This window comes from Littorina saxatilis, linkage group LG15 (genome assembly GCF_037325665.1).
Source record: "Littorina saxatilis isolate snail1 linkage group LG15, US_GU_Lsax_2.0, whole genome shotgun sequence".
Taxonomy (NCBI): Eukaryota; Metazoa; Mollusca; class Gastropoda; order Littorinimorpha; family Littorinidae; genus Littorina; species Littorina saxatilis.
The window spans coordinates 22135576-22147433 of NC_090259.1; the positions used below are offsets into that span (position 1 = coordinate 22135576).

The 11858-nt window shown below is 41.6% G+C and overlaps 1 protein-coding gene across 1 annotated transcript in view; it reads right to left on the minus strand.

Moving 5' to 3' along the window:
- Nucleotides 1–4814, minus strand: part of LOC138948819 (GTPase IMAP family member 9-like) — a 33072-nt gene extending 28258 nt beyond the window's left edge. Inside the window, exons 1-2 of the mRNA XM_070320447.1 lie at nucleotides 4746–4814; nucleotides 3588–3847 (exon numbers count right to left, since the gene is read on the minus strand). Of these exons, the coding sequence (XP_070176548.1) occupies nucleotides 3588–3798 (211 nt within the window). The 5' untranslated portion in view covers nucleotides 3799–3847; nucleotides 4746–4814. The remainder of the gene's footprint in view (nucleotides 1–3587; nucleotides 3848–4745) is intronic.
- Between the last annotated feature and the right edge of the window lie 7044 nt (nucleotides 4815–11858).

Here is an 11858-nt window from a genome sequence, read left to right on the forward strand (position 1 = left end):
TTACACTATATGCAAGGGAAAAAATTCACTGCTAAAATTTGACGATGGTCTGTCCGTACATTGCAGGTATGACCTGCTGTTGGGACCGAAAATTAGTGTCCGTGTCCACGTTTTGCAGGTGTCCGTTTAAGGGGGGGCAAATACAGAAGGAAAACACTCCGTGCCGAGCAAATGTGTCCGTACATGTCCGGTGGCCGCTCACGCCGGGGGCCGTACATTGCAAGGACTGCTGTACATCCACCTCAATTCTCCTCATTCACTTTTTATACTCTCACTCATGCACGCCTTTATTGTTCCTCCGGTAACTGCCTAGCTGGTCATGCATCCCTTGCAAGAGATTCCACATGTCGTTATCATGCATGGTAAAGTATCCAGTCTATGTCTTAATTATTCCTTCAATTCTCTGCTTGCAGTATTTATGTTTGCAATCATGAACTCAAACTCACACTCAATCTCAGCGACTGCATGAGCACTGAAAGAATGATCGAGGCAGACAAACATAAACAGACACAAATACAGACAGGATCTATAAATGCCAAAAAACACATGTACTGTCATATTCAGACCTGTTTACCCTAAACCCGAGGCAAGAGTACTTTCCCAAAAGTGGAGTGTATTTTTCAAAAAGTTGGTGTACTTTGCAAGCAAAGCCATATGGGCTAGGGAAAATGTACGCGTGGGTGCAAACGTGTTTGTGTAAGAATAGCATGTCTTGTGAACACCTTCAGAATTTAACTCCTTCCAATATATATACAACAGGCTTCATTTTGCCACGATTGTCCAGACGATCGCACGTGCCAACAACTGAACGAGGTTTCCACAGCTGAAGACTCTAGACCGAAACCGGTATCAGTTATACCATCCCGTAATCAGCACACCAACACCGAAAAACGTATTCTAGACTTTTTCTTAGTCGTATTTTGCGCGTGTGTCGCGTACCGATAATAATTTGGCGTACAAAATACGCCCAAATCGTACTGGTAAACAGGTCTGCATATTAAAGGACAAATGGTAAGAAAGCTAGAATTATGTTTAAACAAATTAAGTATGTATGTTTAATATTATTCTTATGAAGGTTTTTTTTACAACTATTTAGAATAGAACAGGATGGATGTTTTGAATGTCAATCACTGGGAGCAGTCAGAAGAGTAAGAATTTTGTTTTGTTCTCACTATCATTTGCTTATGAAGATCATGATGTTGTTCTATTGCTTAGTCAGTCCTAGAAATAATGTCCTAGACCTGTCTTACCTTGCTGTTATCATATTTTTGCCCTCTCTCATTACGATGCTATGGTATTTCTGTGGGTCTCCACATGTGTTTGTTTATAAGGCGGAAGTGACCTCCCCTTGTACACAATAGGCCCTCAGAGGAAGCCTACGGACAGACTAGAATAGAACATGCACATAACACAGAATGTCTGCACAGCACACACACACACACAGCAATACAGCACACCGTCTTGTACCTCCTTCTGCCCTGCCGAAGTCGGGGTATCCTTTTTAATCCACCGAACAATTAATATCCACAGCCATGTGTGTCTCCTGCCTCCGAACACACACGCTACAGAGCTCGACTCGATGTGCGCAGTTTCGTATAAAAATTATTTTCCAAATTTCCCCACTGTGTTTTATAAAATAATCATATTATGAAAGCACTTACATTCTTATCTTAGTTGTTATGTATTCATTGTTAGTAAACATCGGCATTATTCATGTTTTACTTTAAACGCAATCATTGTTATTTATAGATCACAGGCACCTGATGTAAGTAGGTCACACACGTGTAAATGTTGTGCCCAGTCCTTGTTTTTGTTTCTGTTATTATTTTAGTTAGCAGGTCTAGTTGAGCACGTATTAAGTATCATGTACCCACTACTAGTCATTGTGCATTTTAGTTAATGGACTGATGATGTCATTTGTATGGAGTCGACGCACGTGCGAGGATATGTATGTGTGGGAGGGGGGGGGGGGGCGCGGGAGATGGAAGCTTGCTGTATGTTATGTAATGTATATATTGTGTGTGATACGTGGAAATGTGATACTATTTATTTGCATGTATGATACAGGTACAAATGTGATAATTGTAGGCTTATACTAGTGATTACTGTGTGTGATACATGAAATGTGATATGAATGCTGTTTTTATATGTTATACTCTTACTTTCTCCCAAGCGCAAGACAAATTCTTCTTTGAAAATTGAAGCCAATAAAATTTGAGTTGAGTTGAGCTCTTTTAGTCTTTGTAATTACTTCACATCGTACTAGGTTTTGTGTTTGAGTTCATCACGAAGTCTCAACAAAGTCTTTGTGACGTAGACTTCAGCTCAATTTAGGACCACCTCAACCAAAATAAAAAGAAAATGAACACAGCACCATTCATATAATGATATATGGTGGAACCCCCCCTTTTAAGACCCCCCTTGTGGAACTAAAAACAACAACTCCCTTTTAAGACCTTTTTTTCTTAGACTTTCTGTTCATATAGCCCTTGTAAATGTAAATATAGCAATTTTAAGACATTGAATCCCTCCTTTTTGGCTCACGTAAGTGTAGCCTATGCGATGCTAACTTTTGTCTGTCTATGCGTGTGTATGTGTGTATGTGTGTGATAGAAACTTTAACATTTGACTGAACACCGAAATACTAATTTTACCTGGTTATTATCCAAGCAACAGCTTTAAAGTATTGAAGCAATGATCAACATTTCGTCGGCACGTATGTAGTTAAAGTGTGTATGCAAAGAAAACGGGTGGTGGTTTTTTTTTGGGGGGGGGGGGGGGGGGGGGTAAAAACAGGTGACTGGTTTGTGTCGTGTGTGGTATGTAGACCAGGTCAGGGGTCAAGGTTAAGTCAGATCGCGTGAAGGATTTTGGTATAGATACAGTTCTCACCCAGCAGCAGTTCGTCGATTCGGGGAAGACGATTTCACATTGTTCGGTTTCGTAGCCCTAGAAAAATAGATAAAGAAGATACCAAAGGAGATTTCCTACAGGTTGATCTGTACAGCGTGTTTATCGTGTGTGCGCGAGGAAGCGCTGTCGAAAGCGCAGTGTCGATCTGGCAGTCGTGTCCCCGTAAGTAGGCTACAGACAGACAGATCTAGATCTAGTGTCTCCCACTCTTGCACCGTGTCCGCTATGCTTACTGTGTGTGTGTATGTGTGACGGAGTGAATGAGTTTGTGTTACTGTGTGTCGATTTCTTACGGGAGCCTTGAAGGCTTGGCCTCTTGTTAAGAACTGATTTTCTCACATTTTTGGAGGTCTTAAAAGGGGCGGTCCACTGTAGTGTATACATACAACTTAGGCCTAAAAAAAAAATAGGTGTGGATACGGTAACCCGACCTACCCTATTTTTAGGGGCCGACCCTATAAATTTTTATTAAATTTTTTTTTTTAAAAACGAGTGCAGAAAACGCAATGAAAGCGAAAGCGCTCGAGTCGCACACTTATTTCCCTGTCAAGTAGGTTTAATTTGTACACATTAGAAAAAAAAAGTAAACAAAAAAAAAGTGATTGCCTACCTTCCTACCCTATTTTTTTGGGCTATGTTACCTTAACCACACCTATTTTTTTTGTTGGCCTTACCTGACACTGTTTTGGCTCCTCGTAGCCTCACACCCTTTTTGTGATTGCAAAGAGCACATCGCGCCAAGTGTTCCTTGTTCAGCAGACAACAGTTCACACACTGCCACCAGGTTATTTTACTGTCTACTGATGCGTGGCGAGGCAGGCAACAGGCCTCACACTCAGAGGATGATGCCTGGTTTTCAAATGTACATACTGTGCAAGCCCACATTTTCAGCTCTGCTGAAGCATCATATGGGCTGATCGAAATGCCGTGTATTCTGAAATGAAAGCAAGGAAATTATATTCATAACATCTGCTCATATCATTATTAGTATCATTATCATCATGTTTTTTTGACTTTTTATGGCAAATTGTGTGAGAGTGTGTGTGTGTGAGTGTGTGTGTCTGTGTGTGTGTGTGTGTGTGTATGTGTGTGTGTGTGTATGTGTGTGTGTGTATGTGTGTGTGTGTGTGTGTGTGTGTGTGTGTGTGTGTCTGTGTCTGTGAGTGTACTTTATCAGCTACAATTTGACTCAATGTCACCTCACAAAACCAATCTTTCAATTGCTGTAAAGGATCAAGGAGAAATTGCTACCAAACACATGCTTCAGTCAGATGAACGATTCACAAGCCTGACCACTTACACAACAATTCAAGAAAGTGTCCCAAATTAAACAAAAAACTCTTTTATAATTATATCAACAGCGATATTCCTTGAACATGAACACAGTTTGAGTGAATTGCAAAGTCAAAATTTTCGCTTTTCAGTACAATTTTTCCTCCCTTTCAACACACTGCGGCGATTCATTCCGTCTGTAAAGTTTGGTACTGAAAGTGAAAGTGAAACTCGAATTTTGGGCACTGTTCAGTCTTCTTGATTTTGTTTCCTCACTCGCCATAAATCTCCCCTCAAGAAGCAGCAGCAGGAGTTCTTCTGAGGCTGAAAGTAGTGGTGTACGATGACACCTTTGCTTTTTTGTACATAACAACACTAACACGGAAGAATGCTTTAAAGTTAAAACATCAACACAGATTCTCAATCTCCTTTTTACTTTCGCTTTCATGCAAAGCATATAATTATAATACAGTGCAGTTTGGTCGATAAAACAAAACAAAAACTATTTACTCTGTTTTCTATGTATCAATTTGTGGATAATATGCTCGAACAAAACTCACCTTATCAATTTCAAAAGACTCTGTAACCACACTTTCGAAGGGATTACCAGAATCTATTCACAGGCGCAACAACAGAAATCGGATATCCGGTAATACTTCTGAGGGATCGAGTGACCTCCCTTGTTTTCCACTTTCGTTTTCCTGAGGCGAGCCTTGGAATGAGATCAGCTCTGGAAAGAAAGTGCTTGTCCTGGGGTAAAATGTTCAAGTAGTTTTCAAATGTGAACGCATCTTTAAACATTCCATAATTCAAAGTGTTGTTTTATATTCAATTTTGATAAACACGTCTTTAGCATTTGATCTTTTAGGCATTGCAACGGAGTAAAGCCATTTTGAAAGCCGGCATTGTAAATCAAACTGGTCTAGCCCAAAACCACTAAGGCCCAGAGCAGCTAGGGTGCTTTGTATACATTATTCACATAAAGGCGTTGAAAAAAACCCACCGGTACAATACAAAGTCATTTAAAAACATATTACTAGTATCACAGTCCAGAAACTTAGACTCAGTGTACCGGAAAAAAAAAGAACATTCTATTGTCAACTTGAACATTTAATGAGAGAGAGAGAGAGAGAGAGAGAGAGAGAGAGAGAGAGAGAGAGAGAGAGAGAGAGAGAGAGAGAGAGAGAGAGAGAGAGAGAGAGAGAGAGAGCCTGTCACGGTGTGCACGGTGTGTCTGTGTCAATGCGGCGTGCGAGCGGCGTGCGAGCGGCGTGCGTGAATGTCTGTGTTTGTCTGTCTGTTCACGAACCTGTTTGCAAACATATGTGACTTATTATACATCCACATACACAGCGGCCAGTGCATCAAATATGAGTATCTAGCTTACCTTCTGAAAATAATTGTAACTCTGTAGACAAAAACACGAAGTCAGTCGATGCACATGTCAAATTAAAACAGTACCGTTTCATCCAAAACACATAAGTGACTATGAATATCTATACATGTATACATACACATTGGTGGGCAAATTCAATGAAAGAAATGAACAGTAAAATTGAAAATAAATAAATACATTTGATAAACAGACAGAAAACAAAATAACACAAGCAGACGAGGGAATGCTCCCGTTGTGTGTTTCACACTTTAAACAAACAAAAAACTTAAGCGTACTTATTTTACAATCAACATAATTACAATTTCCTTATTTGGCTCACGTACCTTCTGAAAATAATTGCACGACTCTGCAGACAAAGAAGAAATGTTATCGTTGCACATTTCAGGTAACACTGCCTCACTCATCCAGCATTGAACACTTTCCCCAGGGAAGGATGACCGCCAAGTCGTCACACCAAAGCATTCCTTCCTCTGGGAACATTTCTGAACACACTCCAGAGCTGAACGCGTTGACATGGGGAGGGTGTCGTTACTTGAAGAGACCGCTTCTTCTTCTTCTTCTTAATTGTTGCCGCTACACGTGGAGACCAGTCCAATTGAGAAATGTTGTTGTTATCTGCAGGGACGCCGCCGTGCCGTACAGCGTATCCTGGATGGGAATCGGCTCCGGCCACATCTTATTTGAGGCACGGAGCCCGGCGCTGCACCTGCCTGTAGTTTAGTGGCCAGAAGCGCTGACCAACAAGTGTTCAGATATTTTTCTAATTGTCGTTTCTAGATAGTAAAATATGTGCTGAAAACGGTCAGCTATCGCACCATCAAGAAATCGGTTCCCTAGTACCCCTTTAAGGCTCTGGAACCACCCCGGGTGGCAATATCGGGTCGCAACAAAGAGTGTTCCCCATAGCCGGAAAGAGCCTCAACCGTGAAAGATAGAAAGAAAGATATTGAACAAAAAAGACGCACAACACCAATGTGAACCATTTGTGTTATCATACTTATATTAAAATATTGATGACCATGGAATAAATGGGTTATTTTTAGATTTCTGACAAAAAATCGCGAAAAACATGACAAATTGTCTTTTTTATAGCCTAAACTATGAAAGATTTAAAGACAAGTATTGAACACAAAAGATAGCAATGGATAATGGCAACAACATTTGCTCTCATTGTTGTACAAAATTGTTGATTGTTATTTAATACTTTTCCGTTTTTGTGGGTTTCACAAAGCATACCAATTAAACGGCAGTCCAGGTAACTCGTCCGAATTTTTGCGGCTAAGAGCCTCAACATTTGAAGATAAAAAGACTATCATTGAACAAAAACTATGGTAAACACTAATGTTAATAACTTTTGATCTCACACTGATATTGAAATATTGATGACCATGCAATTAGTGGGCTATTTTCAGATTTGTGGGTACAAAATCGCCCAAAACATGACAAATTGTCTTTTTTCTAGCCTAAAGTATGAAAGATTTAAAGACAAGTATTGAATATAAAAGATTGCACGGGATAATAGCAACAACATTTGCACTCATTGTTGTACAACATTGTTGATAGTTCTTGAATATTTTCCGTTTTTGTCGATTTCACAAAGCGTACCGATTAATCGGCAACCCGTGTCAATCATCCGAATTATTTCATGCTGCGCCAAAACGATTGAAAATGGATGGAATATTAGTGTTTGAAGACAAAAGGCGCACATTGTCTTGTTAAGCATATCTTGTTACACCGTATACACATCAAAATCGTGATAGCTCTTGGTTTGAATGTTACAATGTTTGATTTTGTGCAAGTTACACACATTGATACTGACAAAATGAAATGATATTCCAGGACAATATATCCAGCGCGCTCTTTGGGTCCCCAAAACACTGTACATGGTGAGTCCCATTGTGGTGCCAAAGTAGAAAATAATTATATTCACTTTTGCGATAGTCCGCAGTAGACGACATCAAATGACACAGACTGTAATGATAACTCAAAACTCGTCATCGCTTTCAGCAAACGCGTCAAAGTCAACCTCCTCATCTTCTTCCTCGTCTTCCTCGTCATCCTCTTCTTCACAACCACCATCTGCCAGAAGATCGATCAGCGACACAGGTAGGATGGGCTTGAGGCACCACACGGGTTCCAGGACACGGTCTGCATTTTTCGTCCATCCCTGCCCCTGGTCGTAGGGTTTGGGCCTTTCCAGAATGCCTTCATGAGCACGCTTGTACAGGGCAACGCGGTGGTTTACTCGCTGAATGTGCGGCATCAGAGCAGATTGGCAGGGAGGCATGCGGGCTAGATCGACCTTACACTTGGACGTGAGTTTCTCGTTGTCTTCCACCATCTTGCGGAGTAGCTTTCCACGAACGACATCAACTGATTTCTCACGACTGTAATTGTACATCAGGCACGTAAACTCTTCCAACTGCTTCACCACCCGAAGTTTGACATCCCAGTCCATGAAAAGATCTTGGAGATGGTGAACCTCCTCGACGATCCAGACTGTCCAAATGTAGGGAGACATCGCGAACTGGAGAAGGCCGAAATCAAGAAAAGCGAGGAGGCTGTTCAGAGAGTCATCACTGCTGTCAAGAACTTCACGAACCCGTTTTCCATCTCAGACAAAGACAGGCTCTACTCCTTGGCGTCTGGTGCCCCTGTCCGCATGGACGTCGAACAGGACTTGCTTCAGGCGGCAGCTAAAGGCATGGTCGCAGCGCTGGGATACAAGAACGCTGTGGTCAGAACCCCGGACACGGACATCTTTGTCATTCTTCTCTACCACGCTGAAGCCATCAAGTTGACTGTATACCTGGATACGGGATCAGGAAAACATCGGCCACTGATCAACCTCTCTGAGCTTGCAGAGTCCCTGGGGCATGACTACTGTGTCACTCTTCTTGGGTTCTATGTGTACAGCGGAGAGGACTGCACCAGTGCATTCAAAGGAAAGGGGAAGGTGGGGCCCCTTAAGAAACTGGAGAAGAACCCCAAGTTTCACACGGCATTCAGGCAGTTTGGTGACGACTGGGATGTCAAACTTCGGGTGGTGAAGCAGTTGGAAGAGTTTACGTGCCTGATGTACAATTACAGTCGTTCGTGAAAAGCTATTCCGCAAGATGGTGGGAGACAACGAGAAACTCACGTCCAAGTGTAAGGTCGATCTAGCCCGCATGCCTCCCTGCCAATCTGCTCTGATGCCGCACATTCAGCGAGTAAACCACCGCGTTGCCCTGTACAAGCGTGCTCATGAAGGCATTCTGGAAAGGCCCAAACCCTACGACCAGGGGCAGGGATGGACGAAAAATGCAGACCGTGTCCTGGAACCCGTGTGGTGCCTCAAGCCCATCCTACCTGTGTCGCTGATCGATCTTCTGGCAGATGGTGGTTGTGAAGAAGAGGATGACGAGGAAGACGAGGAAGAAGATGAGGAGGTTGACTTTGACGCGTTTGCTGAAAGCGATGACGAGTTTTGAGTTATCATTACAGTCTGTGTCATTTGATGTCGTCTACTGCGGACTATCGCAAAAGTGAATATAATTATTTTCTACTTTGGCACCACAATGGGACTCACCATGTACAGTGTTTTGGGGACCCAAAGAGCGCGCTGGATATATTGTCCTGGAATATCATTTCATTTTGTCAGTATCAATGTGTGTAACTTGCACAAAATCAAACATTGTAACATTCAAACCAAGAGCTATCACGATTTTGATGTGTATACGGTGTAACAAGATATGCTTAACATGACAATGTGCGCCTTTTGTCTTCAAACACTAATATTCCATCCATTTTCAATCGTTTTGGCGCAGCATGAAATAATTCGGATGATTGACACGGGTTGCCGATTAATCGGTACGCTTTGTGAAATCCACAAAAACGGAAAATATTCAAGAACAATCAACAATTTTGTACAACAATGAGTGCAAATGTTGTTGCTATTATCCCGTGCAATCTTTTATATTCAATACTTGTCTTTAAATCTTTCATACTTTAGGCTAGAAAAAAGACAATTTGTCATGTTTTGGGCGATTTTGTACCCACAAATCTGAAAATAGCCCATTAATTGCATGGTCATCAATATTTCAATATCAGTGTGAGATCAAAAGTTATTAACCTTAGTGTTTACCATAGTTTTTGTTCAATGATATTCTTTCTATCTTTAAATGTTGAGGCTCTTTGCCGCAAAAATTCGGACGAGTTACCTGGACTGCCGTTTAATTGGCGCTTGAGAAATCCACAAAAACGGAAAAGTATTAAATAAAAATCAACAATTTTGTACAACAATGAGAGCAAATGTTGTTGCCATTATCCATTGCTATCTTTTGTGTTCAATACTTGTCTTTAAATCTTTCATAGTTTAGGCTATAAAAAAGACAATTTGTCATGTTTTTCGCGATTTTTTGTCAGAAATCTAAAAATAACCCATTTATTCCATGGTCATCAATATTTTAATATAAGTATGATAACACAAATGGTTCACATTGGTGTTGTGCGTCTTTTTTGTTCAATATCTTTCTTTCTATCTTTCACGGTTGAGGCTCTTTCCGGCTATGGGGAACACTCTTTGTTGCGACCCGATATTGCCACCCGGGGTGGTTCCAGAGCCTTAAAGGGGTACTAGGGAACCGATTTCTTGATGGTGCGATAGCTGACCGTTTTCAGCACATATTTTACTATCTAGAAACGACAATTAGAAAAATATCTGAACACTTGTTGGTCAGCGCTTCTGGCAACCGTACTACTGGGGGGTCCTCACAAGGCGAGCACCATTTCGATTGGTTTGGTCTCTGCGTGTATTCATGGCGATGGTGTGCGTGGTACTGTGATCCGTTAAAGTGCGCTGTCTCGCTCAGTACCGCCGACTTCAGCACTAGAGGTTTCTGTCGGGGTTACCCCACCCTTAGCTCCTGGTCAGGGACCTTACCTGGGAGCACAGGTAGCAGAGGTTTTAACGCGCCTCTTACCCGCGTGATGAACCCGTATGAGCACATTTACGAGTCAACAGTGCCACCTGTTCACCACCCCGCTCTGATAGGAACACCGCCAGTTGGTCCAGGACAGCTTATTCGTCCGGGCAAGCCCGACTTATATCGCTGCAATCCCTTATATCTAAGGGACGCCCCCTATCCGCCGCCTGGGGACCCGCCGGGTTGGGGATGGTCGCCCCGCCACCTAATTGGAGATAGCCTGACCCCGGAGAGACCGCTTTACACTTACTATACTTTTGTCCTTTCACTTTAACCAATGCGTCCACAGTTTTGCCGATGCCACACAGAAGGATGACCACAATGATATATTTTGAGAAGGTTTCTATTTTCTGCATGATTTCCTTTCTATGGAAAAGCTGATTAAATACTTCAAAACGTTTCGTTCAAATGATAAACGAAGTCGTTTACCCTTTTCTTCACACGGCAGATCTTGATATTACACTGATAGGTTCAGGCGATGGAAAAGCTGAGAAAATACTTCAAAACGTTTTGATCAAATAATAAACAAAGTCGTTTACCCTTTTTTTTCACACGGCAGATCTTGATATTACACTGATAGGTTCTTTTCTCTGTAAGAATCCCACTTATGTTACAAATGATTACTTTTGTTTTGTCTGAAAACGCACAAAATATTATGCTTTTAGTCTTCCCAGAAGCGATACACGGCGGGACTCACAAAATGCACTGAGCTCAGCACAGCCGGTCAGCACAGAGCATGATTTCAAATATCACAACATTTCCTGACATTTAATTTCAAACTTAGATTCAAATCTGTTGATCAAAATGCCGAAACGTGTTGCGATCAACAGCAGTGCAAACACGCAGTGCGAAAGAGACAGGTTTAACGTTACGAACAACGAAGCGTAAACACAGTATCTTGTGAACTGTCCTTCATGCTTACAGCGCAGTGCTGTTCAACAAACAAGTCAGATACAAACCTAACAGAAATGTTGAAAGTCGAAACATTTTAACTCCCTTACTCTCACTCTATTGTGTAATAAAGTTTAAGAATACATCGATACGAGATTTCTTTGGTTTCTAATGATTGTAAATATCAATAAAAGACGTTTCTTCAAAACCTAAGTCTATACGTTATGCGTCTGCTGTCTTCTGTTTGTGCGCGAGGTCAAACAATAATAGATGTTGGTTTTGGGTAATGTGACCAAAAAAGATCGGGTCGGTAAATCGGCTTTAAAAAAAAAAAAAATTACGTATTTATTTCTAAACGTAGTCGATTTCAAAGGTGGTTACTTCCCTTAGTCTCGGTATGGTTCGCAAAATGTGCCAAC